This window comes from Choloepus didactylus, chromosome 7 (assembly GCF_015220235.1).
Source record: "Choloepus didactylus isolate mChoDid1 chromosome 7, mChoDid1.pri, whole genome shotgun sequence".
NCBI classification, from domain to species: Eukaryota; Metazoa; Chordata; class Mammalia; order Pilosa; family Megalonychidae; genus Choloepus; species Choloepus didactylus.
This window is the reverse complement of record NC_051313.1, coordinates 44,624,862-44,643,696: the sequence shown is the minus strand read 5'-3', so window position 1 is coordinate 44,643,696 and position 18,835 is coordinate 44,624,862. Positions and strand designations below refer to the sequence as shown.

The 18,835-nt window shown below is 38.0% G+C and overlaps 1 protein-coding gene across 2 annotated transcripts in view; it reads right to left on the bottom strand.

Annotated features, from left to right (window-relative positions):
- Nucleotides 1–18,835, bottom strand: part of ATG5 (autophagy related 5) — a 183,884-nt gene that overhangs the window by 137,654 nt on the left and 27,395 nt on the right. The window contains exon 2 of one of the 2 annotated variants that reach the window (XM_037842605.1): nt 11,725–11,890. In XM_037842605.1, the coding sequence (XP_037698533.1) occupies nt 11,725–11,832 (108 nt within the window). In that variant the 5' untranslated portion in view covers nt 11,833–11,890. Of the gene's footprint in view, nt 1–11,724; nt 11,891–18,835 lie in introns of those variants that run through there. The other variant, XM_037842607.1, reaches the window with a different exon arrangement.

The following is an 18,835-nucleotide window of genomic DNA, read 5'->3' as shown; positions in this document are numbered from 1 at the left end:
TGATATTGACTATGTTTTAAAAGTTTAACTTCTGTGTGAGACCAAAGGAAGAGAAGTTTATTTGGTGGCAAATCTGTGTTTTCTGTAGAATGCTATAAAATGTAACTATATAATTAGTTCCATTAATTACATGGAATTAATTAATGGAGTTCCAGGTTAATTACATGGAATTCCAGGTAATTAATTAATGGAGTTCCAGATTAATTACATAGAACCTTGAATAGGGGGTAAGATCTGGTTGGTTTGTACAGGTAAGCAAAAAACCCTGATATATCCCAGAGTAATTTGGGCAGAGAATAAAAAGTATTTGCAAGGCCCCCTTGAGGGACGGGGAAAAAATTAGAAATATTAAACTTCCCCACTTGGGGAATTCCTGATATTCTCGCAAGCACTGGGGACTACAATAGTAGTACGTCAATCCCTCAATCTTGGGGCTTGCCCTTATGAAGCTCATTACTACAAAGAAGAGGAAAAGCCTACTTACTATTGTTCCTATGAGTCACCCCCAGAGAACCTCCTTTGTTGCTCAGATGTGACCTCTCTCTCTAAGCTAACACTGCAAGTAAACTCACTGCCCTCCCCCTTATGTAGGACATGACTCCCTGGCAATGTGGGACATGACTCTCAGGGATGAGCCTGGGCCTGGCATTATGAGACTGAGAAAGCCTTCTTGACCAAAGCAGGAAGAGAAATGAAACAAAATAAAGTTTCAGTGGCTGAGATGTTTCAAATGGAGTTGAGAGGTCATTCTGGAGGTTATTCTTATGCATTACAGAGTCATCCCTTTTTAGTTTTTAGTGTATCAGAATAGCTAGAAGGAAATACCTGAAACTGTTGAACTGCAATCCAGTATCCTTGATTCTTGAGGACGATCATATAAATATATAGCTTCTACGGGATGACTGTGTGATTGTGAAACCCTTGTGGCCCATACTCCCTTTATCTGGTGTATGGACAGATGAGTATAAAAAAGGGGGACAAAAAGTAAATGAATTGTGGGGGGTGGGGGTGAGGCAAGGAAGGAGTATGCAATGTTTTGGGTGTTCTTTTTTACTTTTATTTTTATTCTTATTCCTATTTTTATTTCTTGGAGTAATGAAAATGTTAAAAAAAATTGATTGTTGTGATGACTGCACAATTATATGATGATACTGTGAACAACTGATTGTACAGTTTGGATGATTTTAAGGTATGTGAATATCTCTGTAAAACTGCATGAAAAAGAGAAATATCTATAAGATTGAAGAATAACTTTGCTAGAGTCTAGAGACAGTTTATCTACTAAATATTTAAATAGACAAAAATGAAAAGAAAATAACCATTAAAAGACATTGCCCTTCCTTTTACCTGCAGATTGTACCATTCACTGTTTTTCTTAGGTGAATCACACTGGTTTACTTTAAATTCTTCTAATATGAAAAGGATCAACCCTGTTTGGGGATATCACTTTGTTGGTTCTCATTTAGCACTGGTATAATGTGATCATAAGTATGACACAAATGATTCATTGTTTTTCTACATATCTTAAAAGAGATATGTTTTACACAGCTGTATTGAATACTTCTGTTTCTGAAAAAGGTGCCTGTAATAATATTTCTTTATACCAAATTCTATTTTTCCCAACAATTTTCAATTATAAAATTAGAGATTTACTAATATAGAGCAAAAAAAGAATTAAAATATTTTACAATTCCAGCGTGTGAGGCATCACACTAAGCAATGGGGATCACTGAGTAAGAAAGAAGAGTCCTCCCCTCATGGAGCTTATAGGCTAGAAAAGATGACAGATCCTAAAAGAAAATATTACAAATACAATGAATACTAGCAAAGACGAAGCAAATAATATTATAAAAGCAAGTTGGAAAGGGATATAAAAGTAAAAAAACAAAACAAAACAAAAAAAAAAACCCGAAGTGAGCCAAACAAGGGTGGGTATGGGGTGCTTGGATGTGGGTACGAGGAAAGGGAGAGTGTTGCCCATTCCAGACAGAGGAAATTGCAACAGAGAAGGCATGGAGCAAACCAGAGAGACAAAGACTGATAGCTGTGAGGAACTGTTACAAGTTGAATATGGCAGGAATATAGACACCTGGGAAAGAATAGTACTGATCAAGTATAAGAAGTAAACTGCCAAATCACAGACAACTCTGTAAACTACATTAAGGATTCTGAAAACAATGAAAAGCCACTAAAATTTTTAAGCAAGCAAGTGACAAGATCAAATGAGCTTTTAAAAGATTACTCTAACTGCAGTCTGAAAATGGAGGAGGCGGGGCAAGATGGGGAGGCGGGGCAAGATGGCGGACTGGTGTGCTGTATATTTTAGTTACTCCTCCAGAGGAGTAGGTAGAAAGCCAGGAACTGCGTGGACTGGACACCACAGAGCAATCTGACTTTGGGCATACTTCGTACAACACTCATGAAAACGTGGAACTGCTGAGATCAGCGAAATCTGTAAGTTTTTGCGGCCAGGGGACCCGCGCCCCTCCCTGCCAGGCTCAGTCCCGGGGGAGGAGGGGCTGTCAGCTCCAGGAAGGAGAAGGGAGAACTGCAGTGGCAGCTCTTATCGGAAACTCATTCTACTGATCCAAACTCCAACCATAGATAGACTGAGACCAGACACCAGAGAATCTGAGAGCAGCCAGCCCAGCAGAGAGGAGACAGGCATAGAAAAAAAAATAACACGAAAAACTCCAAAATAAAAGCGGAGGATTTTTGGAGTTCTGGTGAACATAGAAAGGGGAAGGGCAGAGCTCAGGCCCTGAGGCGCATATGCAAATCCCGAAGAAAAGCTGATCTCTCTGCCCTGTGGACCTTTCCTTAATGGCCCTGGTTGCTTTGTCTCTTAGCATTTCAATAACCCATTAGTTCTCTGAGGAGGGCCCTATTTTTTTTTTTTTATTAATCCTTTTTTCTTTTTCTAAAACAATTACTCTAAGAAGCCCAATACAGAAAGCTTCAAAGACTTGCAATTTGGGCAGGTCAAGTCAAGAGCAGAACTAAGAGAGCTCTGAAACAAAAGGCAATAATCCAGTGGCTGAGAAAATTCACTAAACACCACAACTTCCCAAGAAAAGGGGGGTGTCCTCTCACAGCCATCATCCTGGTGGACAGGAAACACTCCTGCCCATCGCCAGCCCCATAGCCCAGAGCTGCCCCAGACAACCCAGTGTGATGGAAGTGCTTCAAATAACAGGCACACACCACAAAACTGGGCGTGGACATTAGCCTTCCCTGCAACCTCAGCTGACTGTCCCAGAGTTGGGAAGGTGGAGCAGTGTGAATTAACAAAGCCCCATTCAGCCATCATTTCAGCAGACTGGGAGCCTCCCTACACAGCCCAGCAGCCCAGAACCGCCCTGGGGGGACGGCACTCACCTGTGACATAGCACAGTCATCCCTCAACAGAGGACCTGGGGTGCACGGCCTGGAAGAGGGACCCACTTGCAAGTCTCAGGAGCCATACGCCAATACCAAGGACTTGTGGGTCAGTGACAGAGACAAACTGTGGCAGGACTGAACTGAAGGATTAGACTATTGCAGCAGCTTTAAAACTCTAGGATCACCAGGGAGATTTGATTGTTAGGGCCACCCCCCCTCCCTGACTGCCCAGAAACACGCCCCATATACAGGGCAGGCAATACCAACTACACACGCAAGCTTAGTACACCAATTGGACCCCACAAGACTCACTCCCCCACTCACCAAAAAGGCTAAGCAGGGGAGAACTGGCTTGTGGAGAACAGGTGGCTCGTGGATGCCACCTGCTGGTTAGTTAGAGAAAGTGTACTCCACGAAGCGGTAGATCTGATAAATTAGAGATAAGGACTTCAATTGGTCTACAAATCCTAAAAGAACCCTACCAAGTTCAGCAAATGCCACGAGGCCAAAAACAACAGAAAATTATAAAGCATATGAAAAAACCAGACGATATGGATAACCCAAGCCCAAGCACCCAAATCAAAAGACCAGAAGAGACACAGCACCTAGAGCAGCTACTCAAAGAACTAAAGATGAACAATGAGACCATAGTACAGGATACAAAGGAAATCAAGAAGACCCTAGAAGAGCATAAAGAAGACATTGCAAGACTAAATAAAAAAATGGATGATCTTATGGAAATTAAAGAAACTGTTGACCAAATTAGAAAGATTCTGGACACTCATAGTACAAGACTAGAGGAAGTTGAACAACGAATCAGTGACCTGGAAGATGACAGAATGGAAAATGAAAGCATAAAAGAAAGAATGGGAAAAAAAATTGAAAAAATCGAAATGGACCTCAGGGATATGATAGATAATATGAAACATCCGAATATAAGACTCATTGGTGTCCCAGAAGGGAAAGAAAAGGGTAAAGGTCTAGGAAGAGTATTCAAAGAAATTGTTGGGGAAAACTTCCCAAATCTTCTAAACAACATAAATACACAAATCATAAATGCTCAGCGAACTCCAAATAGAATAAATCCAAATAAACCCACTCCGAGACATATACTGATCACACTATCAAACACAGAAGAGAAGGAGCAAGTTCTGAAAGCAGCAAGAGAAAAGCAATTCACCACATACAAAGGAAACAGCATAAGACTAAGTAGTGACTACTCAGCAGCCACCATGGAGGCGAGAAGGCAGTGGCACGATATATTTAAAATTCTGAGTGAGAAAAATTTCCAGCCAAGAATACTTTATCCAGCAAAGCTCTCCTTCAAATTTGAGGGAGAACTTAAATTTTTCACAGACAAAGAAATGCTGAGAGAATTTGCTAACAAGAGACCTGCCCTACTGGAGATACTAAAGGGAGCCCTACAGACAGAGAAACAAAGAAAGGACAGAGAGACTTGGAGAAAAGTTCAGTACTAAAGAGATTCGGTATGGGTACAATAAAGGATATTAATAGACAGAGGGGAAAAATATGACAAACATAAATCAAAGGATAAGATGGCCGATTCAAGAAATGCCTTCACGGTTATAACGCTGAATGTAAATGGATTAAACTCCCCAATTAAAAGATATAGATTCGCAGAATGGATCAAAAAAAATGAACCATCAATATGTTGCATACAAGAGACTCAGACACAGGGACACAAAGAAACTGAAAGTGAAAGGATGGAAAAAAATATTTCATGCAAGCTACAGCCAAAAGAAAGCAGGTGTAGCAATATTAATCTCAGATAAAATAGACTTCAAATGCAGGGATGTTTTGAGAGACAAAGAAGGCCACTACGTACTAATAAAAGGGGCAATTCAGCAAGAAGAAATAACAATCGTAATTGTCTATGCACCCAATCAAGGTGCCACAAAATACATGAGAGAAACACTGGCAAAACTAAAGGAAGCAATTGATGTTTCCACGATAATTGTGGGAGACTTCAACACATCACTCTCTCCTATAGATAGATCAACCAGACAGAAGACCAATAAGGAAATTGAAAACCTAAACAATCTGATAAATGAATTAGATTTAACAGACATATACAGGACATTACATCCCAAATCACCAGGATACACATACTTTTCTAGTGCTCATGGAACTTTCTCCAGAATAGATCATATACTGGGACATAAAACAAGCCTCAATAAATTTAAAAAGATTGAAATTATTCAAAGCACATTCTCTGACCACAATGGAATACAATTAGAAGTCAATAACCATCAGAGACTTAGAAAATCACAAATACCTGGAGGTTAAACAACACACTCCTAAACAATCAGTGGGTTAAAGAAGAAATAGCAAGAGAAATTGCTAAATATATAGAGACGAATGAAAATGAGAACACAACATACCGAAACCTATGGGATGCAGCAAAAGCAGTGCTAAGGGGGAAATTTATAGCACGAAACACTTATATTAAAAAGGAAGGAAGAGCCAAAATCAAAGAACTAATGGATCAACTGAAGAAGCTAGAAAATGAACAGCAAACCAATCCTAAACCAAGTAGAAGAAAAGAAATAACAAGGATTAAAGCAGAAATAAATGACATAGAGAACAAAAAAACAATAGAAAGGATAAATATCACCAAAAGTTGGTTCTTTGAGAAGATCAACAAGATTGACAAGCCCCTAGCTAGACTGACAAAATCAAAAAGAGAGAAGACCCATATCAACAAAATAATGAATGAAAAAGGTGACATAACTGCAGATCCTGAAGAAATTAAAAAAATTATAAGAGGATATTATGAACAACTGTATGGCAACAAACTGGATAATGTAGAAGAAATGGACAATTTCCTGGAAACATATGAACAACCTAGACTGACCAGAGAAGAAATAGAAGACCTCAACCAACCCATCACAAGCAAAGAGATCCAATCAGTCATCAAAAATCTTCCCACAAATAAATGCCCAGGGCCAGATGGCTTCACAGGGGAATTCTACCAAACTTTCCAGAAAGAACTGACACCAATCTTACTCAAATTCTTTCAAAACATTGAAGAAAATGGAACACTACCTAACTCATTTTATGAAGCTAACATCAATCTAATACCAAAACCAGGCAAAGATGCTACAAAAAAGGAAAACTACCGGCCAATCTCCCTAATGAATATAGATGCAAAAATCCTCAACAAAATACTTGCAAATCGAATCCAAAGACACATTAAAAAAATCATACACCATGACCAAGTGGGGTTCATTCCAGGCATGCAAGGATGGTTCAACATAAGAAAATCAATCAATGTATTACAACACATTAACAAGTCAAAAGGGAAAAATCAATTGATCATCTCAATAGATGCTGAAAAAGCATTTGACAAAATCCAACATCCCTTTTTGATAAAAACACTTCAAAAGGTAGGAATTGAAGGAAACTTCCTCAACATGATAAAGAGCATATATGAAAAACCCACAGCCAGCATAGTACTCAATGGTGAGAGACTGAGAGCCTTCCCTCTAAGATCAGGAACAAGACAAGGATGCCCGCTGTCACCACTGTTATTCAACATTGTGCTGGAAGTGCTAGCCAGGGCAATCCGGCAAGACAAAGAAATAAAAGGCATCCAAATTGGAAAAGAAGAAGTAAAACTGTCATTGTTTGCAGATGATATGATCTTATATCTAGAAAACCCTGAGAAATCGACGATACAGCTACTAGAGCTAATAAACAAATTTAGCAAAGTAGCGGGATACAAGATTAATGCACATAAGTCAGTAATGTTTCTATATGCTAGAAATGAACAAACTGAAGAGACACTCAAGAAAAAGATACCATTTTCAATAGCAACTGAAAATGGAGAAGAGGGCAAAAAAGTGAAAGCAGGGAAGTTGGTTAGCATTATGTAATCCATTAGGTTTTTAGCTAGTGATTTGGACTAGGGTGTTAATGAGGATGTAAGAAGTGGACATATGTTTGAGAGATAGTTGAGATGCAAAATCATCTAGACTTTGTTACTGACTAGATGTCATGGATATAGAAGAAGGAAGCATCAAAGGAATAATTAAGTAGATGGATGATAGGTCTACTCGCCAAAATAGGAAAGAAATAGTGGCAAATGACCAGGTATTCTGGGGGTAAAAATACTGAGTCCAGTTTCAAATACAATCAGTTTGAATTCCTTCAAGATTTCTAAATGAGGATATCAGTAAACAGATAAACAAACAAGTCTGGAGCTCAGGAGACATCCTGGGAATTAGCAAGATTCCCAAAGAAAGATATAAAAATGGATGAGCGTTTCAAAGAATAAAGTCAAAAAGGAAAAAATAAGACATGGCAATAAGGAATGCCAACATTAAGGAATAAGCAAAGGAGAAAGATCTGGCAAAAACAAGAGAGGCACAAACAAAATTAGGAATATAAGGCACTGGCAAAATCAAGAGAAGACAGTACCACAAGATGGAGAGAACAGTCAACAATATCAAATATTGCTGAGAGATCAAGCAAATGAAAATCTAAGTATACTGTATACCCTAGGTTTGGCAAAAAAGATGTCATATGTGACTTTAGCAAGAGCAGTTTTCTTGGAGTACTGTGGAAATGTGGTTACACTGAACTACATGCTGGGAGGCAGAAAGAAGGAGACAATAAGTAAAGAAAACCTTTTCAGGAAGTCTGGTTGGGAAAGGAAGGCAAGAGATAGAGCAATGGAGTCAACAGAGGATGTTTGTTTTAGGATGGGAAGGATTTAAGACAACATAAATGCTGTTAAGGAGCCTGTATATAGGAAAAACCTGCAAATAAAATAAACGTAAATAGAAAGGTAGAGGGTAGAGGGAGGAGAATATTTATTAGATACCACCAGTTTCCTGAGAAGGTAGTAGATGGGATTGAGAACACAAATGGAAGGTTGAACCTTATATATGAAGAAAGAAATCTCTTCTACTATAGCAGAAGGCAAAGGGAAGTAAATGTATGTGAATGCAGATAGGCTCTGTAGATTTGGTTCTATTACATGGTTTCAATTTTCTTTGTAAAGGAGGAAGTAAGGTCAAGGAGGAAGTGAGGGCACCCGTTAAAGAGTGAAGGATGAGGTCAGGGTTCCAAGGTTTGAACAGAGTGCAAAAGATTTAAAATAGTCATAGTGGAGAAGCGGAGAGACAGGTGACTAAGGAAAACACAAAAGGACTGCTGGGCAGTGTTTAGGATCCAGTGACATTGATGACCATCTGTCTGACTGTATGATTTCTTCTGGTACAAGTCACAAGATATGAATGAAAATTAGTATTTGTGTTTTTGTATTGGATAATCTAAATGAAAAGCAACAGTTTACATGAATATAATAGAAACAATAAAAACTGAAAAGTTGCCTACTTTCTAACAAATTTCCTTCCCAATAATCCCTGCAAAATAAGACATAATTCTCAATGATACACATAAAGGATGCAAGTCAAAAGATTTATGTGCAGAGGAAACAAATTCCAAATGAAGAAATAAACAGGAATATATTTAACATTAATATTAATATACTTCTACAATGGGAACAGAAAATTCAAGAAGACTCTCTGAATAATAGTTATTTAACTTACAAATTTGGTACAAAGGGATATTTCAAAAGCTGGTTTCTAAGAAATGAGCTACAAGCATTATAAACAGTAAACTACATTCCCATTTACCCATCCTAACTCACCCCCACCTGAACAGGCCACAGAGACAACTCTGCACCTGCACCTGAACAGGCCACAGTGACTCTTTAGGCCACAGTGACAACACTAATAATGTCAACTCTCCTGAGCTTTGGGGAGTGTTTGGGAAAAAGGTCTGCTGGCTCTCAGGTTGCAGTATTTTTAACCTCGTTTTAGCCAGAATCTTTAAAACATTATCATTATTATAAACCAAAGCAATGAAAAATATTTTAAAGCTTACACTTACCCAAAATACAACTATATTGACACTGAAATTTAGTTCACCTATAATTCTAAAACTAACCATTGTTAAACATTTTTATATAGTTTCTTTCTTATGCATTAATTTATGTTTAAGTATGTACGTATTTAAAAAGCAAAATTTGAACTATGCTATATGATTTTAAGCCCTAGCTTTTTGCTTGATATTTACTATAAGCCTATCATCCAACATTCTTCAAAAGCACAATCCATAATAACTATAAAGGAGTTCTTCTGGGTAAAGAACTAGGAAGAATTATTGAAGAGTACAAACAATGACAAGACAAAACAAACCTCTTCCTCTTAGTTACCTACCAACACTTTTGCCATGTTCAATTTGAAACAGCTAGAAAACAACTTACCTTCCCAGTTCTCACAACAGCCTTTTCAGATTTAAACAGATTCATTTATGAAGCAAAAAAACAAACAGAAAAAATAAACAGAAAACAACAACAACAAAACCCTATATTCTTTACTTGTTACTTTTTTAACTGCAGGAAGTTATGAAGTACAAATATCAGAGTCTGATTTAAAAGTAAACAGACTAAAATCTGTTTTCTACATTCTGACTGACTACACAAAAACACCCCTTCGTTTAGGTACTATTAGTAAGCTATCCAAAGTAAAGGTAAAAATAGCAAAACGAGTTTGGAAACAAAACATAAGTGATATACTAACCTATATTAACAGAAGAAGAACAGAAAAAATACATGTAACTAATGAAATTATTCTAAAAGTAAACTATGACCATATTTTCTCAGTATGGAAGTTTTTCTAAAGGCAGAAAAGAAAACCGTTGATATTTCTAAAGTTAAAAGGACTCAAATGTATACAAGCAGCTATGATCACCACGTATTAGTAACAAAAACTGCCAAATTCTCTGACATTATCACTCTGTTCTAGTTTGCTAATGCTGCAGAATGCAAAACACCAGAGATGGGTTGGCTTTTATAAAAAGGGGGTTTATTTAGCTACACAGTTACAGTCTTAAGGCCATAAAGTGTCCAAGGCAACACATCAGTAATCGGGTACCTTCACTGGAGGATGGCCAATGGCTTCCGGAAAACTTCTGTTAGCTGGGAAGGCACGTGGCTGGCATCTGCTCCTAAGTTCTGGTTTCAAAATGGCTTTCTCCCAGGACGTTCCTCTCTAGCAAGCTTGCTTCTCTTCAAAACGTCACTCACAGCTGCACTCCCTTCAGTCTCTTTGAGTCAGCATGTTTTATATGGCTCCACTGATCAAGGCCCACCCTGAATGGGTGGGGTCACACCTTCATGGGAGTATCCCACCAAAGTCACCACCCACAGCTGGGTGGGGCACATTCCAAGCAAATCTAACCAGCACCAAAACGTCTGTCCCACAAGACCACAAAGATAATGGCATCTGGGGGACACAATACATTCAAACCGGCACACACTCCATGTAAGAAAATCCAAAGAGACAATTTAAAACAAAATCCCACCATGAGTCTTGGATGACTTTCATTCACTGAGTAGCTATCAACCCATGCCAGATGCTGAGAATGCAGAGTAAAACGAAATGGTTGCTATATCCAAAAAGTTAGTGAATTTGAGCTTAAGTAGCTTCCTCCGACAGTCTGACTTCCATAGTTGGAGCAGGCTGAGGAGTAGTGCTGCCTCTCAAACAGATGGGGGAGAAAGCAAAGCACAAGCTTTATTAAAGTGTAAGAGAAGAAATATTCCATCACTAGCAACACATTTCTTCTTTTCCAGATCCTCCCTGGGTAAACATATTACGTGTACCCAAGACACAAAAAAGAGAAAACCTAGAATAAAGACAACTGAGATTGTGTTTGCCTATTAGGAGTTACTAAGTAAAAAAAACAAGATACCATCATTGCTAATTAACAGATTCATAAGCTTACATTAAATATGTACTTAGAAAAGGGGAAAAAAAGCACAGTAAAATCAGAAGGTATTTGGAACATTTTAGAACAGATAATCCATTAACACAAACCTACAAGACTATGCAGTAATCTATAATGTATACTACTAAATATATATATTCTTTGAGCTATAAAAACATTTGGTTCAACAGTTGCTTGGAATCACCTAAATACAAAAGCATGAAAGCTGAACCAACTATTTTCAAAACAGTTTCCTATTACAAAACACACTATAGCTTACAATTTATATATTATTATATACGACTAAGAAAAAGAAAATCAAGATGGATCTATATCAATATGCAAACAGCAGTTTTTTTTCTCTGGGTAATAGGATATGTGGTTTTTAATTTTCTTCTTTTTATTTATCTATATTTTCTAATTTATTATAATGAGCATGTATTAACTGTATATAACATGTTAGGTAACCACTTCCAGGTTCTTAGAGCTTTATTTACAAAAACGGTCAAAGTTATATATCCCATTTGCCACTTACATACTTACATAATATGGTTCTGCTTCTCTTTCAGTTATCTCATCCTGGTACAGTGTGAAGCAAGTTGGAATTCGTCCAAACCACACATCTCGAAGCACATCTTTGTCATCTGTCATTCTTCCAGTGGTTAAAGCAGCACATATAGGCTAAATTCTTTTTTCAACCAAAGTCAAACTGAAAATAAAACAAAGAGCATTAGTTATATCCTTGCAAAGAATGAATGAAAATGCTATGAAGCAAAGAAAAATTATAGGAAAAAATGAATGACATAAAGATTATTTATTTCAAAAAATTGTGTGATCAGCATTCTTTAGAATGAATGTAAAAAGTACAGCAGCTTCTATTATTTATTTAAAGCAATCATAGAAGTAATTAATTCAAAATTACATATGCTACTGTATGCAAATAACGAGCCACAGCCAAAGTGAAATTATTTGCATCATTTTCTCAAACCCCAGAAGAACAAGAGTCTATCGCTCACCCAAAATGGACCCTTTACCTTTGACCTAAGATCCCATACAGCTCAACTCCAACGATCTTATTCTTAAAATTATAGCTGTCCCATGCAATATATTTAACATCCATCCAATATATTTCTGCAAAAATACACATCTCTCCATCTTTGAAAGATCTTTGTATAAACCTATTCCCCATTCAGTATATCATCTTGTGTACAATTTAACCAAACCAATATTTCCAGTATTATTTATTACACTTCTTTATAGAAACTCTCTAGCAAAACTGAATCTTGCTCTCTGAACACCTTGTTCTCTGCCCCACCACCAATCCCCCGCCTAGTATGCCCTTTTCTCACTTAATCAAATCCTACTGCCTCTGCAAACCCAGCTTACAATTCTCTGCCCTGATGAAATAAGAATTGTGTCTACTCTGAACTTAGGATACTCTCTATACCACAAATACAGCACTAAGTCTGCCAACTGAAATATTCCAGGTATGAGGGGCATGGTTTTTGACCTCTATAATATCCAAGTGTCTTCCAGCACTGTTCTAAAACTAAATAACACCATAATAAATGAGTAAATCATGAAACAGTGAATACTGTGAATAACCAATGTTCACAGACTAACTCAAGGTGGCACCTGGATACTAAAATTCAATATTCTTCTACTTACCCAAATAATACTTTCCATCTCTCATATGCTAATTCATAATTTATCATTATATAGCCCATGGAGACATTTTAAATAACTTATTAGTTTAGCCAAATATCAATCGTTAAAACTGAATTATTCAAGGAGCTTGTTTTCTCTCTTTTGTCTTCCACTGATCAATGCCATGTGTCTTGAAACTGCCAAAAATGAATTAGCAAGAAAAACTTGAGTAGAGTTTTGAATTTTGCATCACTATGTTTAAATTAACTAAAAGACACCTTGGAGGTCACATGAATGCAGTGTCATCATCTACAAGTAGATAAACTGAGAAAGGTGTGAAAATCCATCCAATGTCACAAAAGCACTAGGAAACAGTCAAACAGGATAAGAACTCTGGTAAATTGAATTGAGTCCAGTGCTCTTTCCAGGATACCAGTGTTTTAATGTTTATTGAAATATACCCATACGATTCACTATTTCAAACATATGATACATAGCATTCAAACATCATATAATTGCACCTTAATAGACCTTCAAATGAATATATATATATATATATATATATATATCACACTTCTGTACTCTACAGAAAATTTCCAAGTTTGCAAATTACACAAAATGCACTCACTGAAAATAGGGAAGATCTCATTACTTCTTGGTAACTTTAACAGCTTGCTTTTTTTGGAAAAAAAAAAACTTATTAGTGGTAGAAAATAATGAACTTTGTGCTTTGACAAATAAATGAATTTAAAACTGAATCCTAATATAAAGGTGGTATGCAGTGGTTTCTGTAACCACGATACATCTAATTGAAAACAACTGACAGATTTTCTCATACTCACAAAGAGCTTTTTTCCTAAGAGATTGCAAGAACACTTAAATATGATTTTAAATTTAAGAAGTCATTATCAATAACTATGTTGGATGACTTTTCTTCTTAGAAGAAAGGAGTAGAAAATACAATTCAAAAAACAATTCAAGGGGACTTTCAGGAAAGATGGCGGAATAGGGAGCTCCAGGACTCAGGTAGTCCACCAAAATAACTATTAAACAGGCAGGAACTGTCTAAAACAACTACTTTGAAACTCCAGAGGCCAGAATAAAACTGTAAAGCATCCAGGGAAGAGCAAGAGGAAGAGGCTGATCAATTACAGTAAAGAACTGTAAAATGCTCTCTCCACACGTTAGCTACTGGTGCCCATCCCCGACTCTTGGAATAGGTCAACATGGGGTCCAGCCCCTGGCTAGCTACTGCTGACAAAAAAAGACGTAAGAATCCTCTTCCCCAAGAACAGTGGTATGCATGGCCAATCACTGATCATGGCTTTTGACTAGTGAACTTAGATGCTGGTTCCCAGTTCTGAGGGCAGATATTGTTTCGACCTGCCCCAGAAAAAATCAGGGTGGGGGGGAGGGGAGGGAAGCACAGCCATTGTTTCAACCCTGCCCCAACAAAGACCAAGGCAGACACTGTTTCACCCTCCCCAGACAAGGGCAGAGGTGGAAGAGATTTAAAGACACAGCAACTCCTCGGGGTTGCAGGGAACAGTTAGCTGAAGGGCTGCATTTGCTAGGAAAGTCAGGAAAGCTCAGTCTTTCCTCAGGTTACTTTGGAGATGGTCAATGCCCCTCTTCCTGGGTCCCTGGACCTGATTTGGCTGGGAAAAGTCCGACTTGGGAAAGCTATCTTTGGGGTGACCCTCCTCCCAAAATTTGCCCCCAGACAAAATCACAGTGAGACAAAGAAAGGAGTATTAAAAACTATAGAGGTGGGTAGTCTGGGACAAACGCCTGCCAGTGTCAAACAAACAGCCAAGACAGGGAGGTCTTTCTACTGGAAAAGAGAGGGGACAACCAAATGCCTATAAATAGGAGAACTCCAAAATAATTAACAAGCAAAGCCCAGGACAAGACAGAGGCCCAATAAGACAGGGAAAACCCTGCACGCTACGTTTGCCTTGGGCAGACCTTCTTGTCTTAACACCAGCTGATTACAAACCAAAGAAACAGACATCCCAGGAAGAAAATCCGAGAATTATCATTTTGAAATATTAAAATGTACCGCATGCAACAGAAGAGTACAATATAAACAAAGAAACAGGAATGAAGGCCCAAACAAAGGAAGAGGATAAAAACAGAAAACACCAACAAAGACGAGAATAAGGACATAATGAACAAAGCCTTTAAAAAATGATGTAAAAAATGTTCAAGATGATGAAGAAATGAAAAAAGAAAGAAAGAAACGATATCAGGAAAACAATGAACAAACAATATGGGAGTCTACATAAAGAGATAGAAATTTTAAAAAGGAACCAAACATAATTACTGGAGTAGACGACCACAATAACTGAAATGAAAAATGCCCAGGAGGGTTCCAAGAGCAGATTGGAGCTGGCAGAATAATCAGTGAACTTGAAGACAAAATACTTGAAATCAGTCAGGCTGAGGAGCAGAAAGTAAAAAGAAACATTAAAAGAGAAAATAGTCAAAGACAGCTATGGGACACCATCAAGCACGCCAGTATATGCATTATAGAGTCCCAGAAGGAGAAGAAAGAGAAAAACAGGCCGAAAGAATAGTCAAAGAAACAGTGGCAGGGAACTTCCCAAACTTAGCAAAATGCATGAATATGTACATCCAAGAAGCTCAGAGAACACCAAACAGGATAAACATGAAAAATAATAAAACCCGTCATATATTGATTACACTATCAAATGTAAAGGACAAGTAGAAAATCTGAATGCTACAAGAGAAAAGCAACGTGTTATGGACTAGGAGGTCCCAATTGGATTAAGTGCTGATTTCTCATCAGAAACGACAGAGGCAAGAAGGCAGTTGGCTGAAATACTTAAAGAGCTGAACAAAAACAATCACCAGCCAAGGATTTTATATTCAGCAAGACTCTCTTTCAAAAATGAGGGACAGTGGGCAAGATGGTGGCATAGAAAGGAACGGAATTTAGTTAGTCCCCTGGAACAACTAACGAACAAACAGGGACAACCAGTAAATAATTTGGAAAAACTGCTGGGGGACAACCATGACTGTCCACACATTGTACCAACCTGGATTGGGAGGAATGCCTGAGATTACAGGCATTCCTGTAAGTATAACCTGTGGAACTGTGCCAGGAGCCCCCCCCACCCCAGCAGGCTTAGTGGCAAAACCTCGCTGTGATAGAAAGCAGCACTCTCCGAGCAAGTGAAGATAGCTCAGCCCCCTCCAACTGGGGTTTTAATTAACAAATGTGGATTGCTGAATACAAGTTACAAACCCCCAATAAGCAGAAAGAGGCTTTTAGTGTCGAACAATCTTCAAGAACCAGAAGACTCATCTGTCCTGGGAGGGGGATCCCAGAGGACTAGGTGTTACTTCTGGCCAACGAGTGAAACTGGGAGGCCGTACACTGGCTCTAAAAGGGGGCTTTCTGTTCTTTTTCTCTCTCTCAATCTGAGGGGCTCAGAGGACAGAGGCGCAGCCATTTTCAGTTTGAAGCTCTCTGACCCAGACAGGGGTGGAGATAACAGAGTCAGAGAGACAATCCAAACGCAGATGATAATTCCCTAGGGGGTGTATCTTCCCTAAGAGTAAGGACTGGGGTCCAGTTTTCCCTTCAGAACCAGACCCCAGAGCCTGGGGGAAAATAGCCAAAACAGAAACTGAAGGGGCCACATCTCCTTACACCAGGCAGGAGCGACAGGATGACAGACGCCACCTGCTGGGCAGGTTAGGAAAAGCACAGTAACTGGAGACCTCAAAGAAAAGTCTGTTATTCTTCTAAGATACATCCTAAATATAACCCCATTCTGAGACCTGAACCCGTTCTGGTCTGGGAAAATCTGACTGGGGTAAGCAGGGAAACCAGATGCCTAGGCAACAGAAAACTACAAGCTATACTAGGAAAAACAAAGATATAGTCCAGATACAGTTGAGATATTGTTTCAGTTTAATGAAATAATCTATTAAAGATTTTCAAAGAAATATGCTATATCAAATCAAAAACCAAATCGATGAGTTCAGGGAAGATATAACAAAAGAGACAAAGCCTATAAAGAAAACACTGGGCGATCATAAGGTAGAAATTGGAAGTTTGAAAAAACTACTGGCAGAATCTACGGAAATGAAAGGCACAACACAAAAGATGAAAAACACAATGGAGACATACAACAGCAGATCTCAAGAGGCAGAAGACAACACTCAGGAACTGGAGAACAAGACACCTGAAATCCTACACACAAAAGAATGGAAAAATATGAGCAACGTTTCAGGGAATTGAATGACAACATGAAGCACAGGGATATATGCGTCATGGGTGTCCCAGAAAGAGAAGAGAAGAGAAAAGGGGCAGAAGCAATAACAGAGGAAATAATCAAGGAAAATCTCCCATCTCTTATGAAAGACATAAAATTACAGATTCAAGAACCACAGCATACCCCAAACAGAATAGATATGAATAGACCTATGCTAAGACACTTAATAATCAGATTATCAAACATCAAAGACAAAGAGAGAATTCTGAAAGCAGCAAGAGAAAAGTGACCCATCACATACAAAGGAAGCTTGATAAGACTATGTGCAGATCTCTCAGTAGAAACCATGGAGGCAAGAAGGAAGTGGTGTGATATATTTAAGATACTGAAAGAGAAAAATCAACAACCAAGAATCCTATATCTGGCAAAAGTGTCCTTCAAGTATGAGGGAGAGTTTAAAAATATTCTCTGACAGACACTGAGAGAGTTTGTGAACAAGAAGCCTGCTCTACAGGAAATACTAAAGGGAGCACTACAGACAGACAGGAAAAGACAGGAGTGAGAGGTCTGGAACACAATTTTGGGTGATGGTAGCACAGCAACCTAAGTACACTGAACAAAGATGACTGTTTGTATGGTTGAAAGAGGAAGGTTAGGAGCATGTGGGACACCAGAAGGAAAGAGGAAAGATAAAAACTGGGACTGTATAACTCAAGTGAAACCTAGAGTACTCAACAATTGTGATAAAATGTACAAATGTGTTTTTACATGAGGGAGAACAAATGAATGTCAACTTGCAAGGTGTTAAAAATAGGGTGGTATTGAGGGAAAAAATACAATCAATGAAAACATCACAAAAGTAACCATATGGGTAATTATAAATGCCAGTATTATTGTATTGTATTGTTTGGTATGTAACTTCACATCTTAATTCCTACAGGCACTAAAAAGCAAATGCATTAAAAGTAATAATAAATATGTTTTTGGAAATACAAGGTACAAACATCTAAGTGAAACAAGTAGAAAAAATTGTGGGGGGAACAGAAGTGTACAGGAATACATGTGCATGTTATTGAAGTTAAGTTGGTATCAAACCAAATATGATCGAGCTATATAGAGGATGTTAAATTTTAACCTTATGGTAACCACAAGGAAAATAGATGAAGAATGTATCTACATAGAAGTGAGAGAGCACTCAATATGATACAACAGAAAAATGCAAATAAATAGAAAAGCAGGCTTTAACGGAAGTGAGGGACAAAAAAGGTGTAAGTCTTAGAAAAGCTAAACACCAAATGCAGAAGGAAGTCCTGTATTATCAGTTGTGACTTTAAATGTAAACAGATTAAACTCTCCAGTCAAAAGGCAGAGATTGGCAGAATGGATAAAAAATCATGACCCAAAAGGACAATACTGACTGTGTTTTAAAACTTCAAATTCCATGTAAGACCAAGGGACAATACTGACTGTGTTATTTTTTTTTTTAATCATCATTTTATTGAGATATATGGTCCCTTCTGGAGAAAGATCTGTGATCACTAGAGAAAAATGAGTGTCCTGGTGATTTGGGATGTAAGGTACTATATATGTCTGTTAAAATTCTCTGTATCTCTTTCTCCTTTCTGTTGTTTCTCTGTTGGTAGGGCTACCTTTAGAATCTGAAGTAGGGCAGGTCTTTTATTGGCAAAGTGTCTCAGCATTTGTTTGTCTGTGAAAAATGTAAGCCCTCCCTCGAATTTGAAGGAGAGTCTTGCTGGATA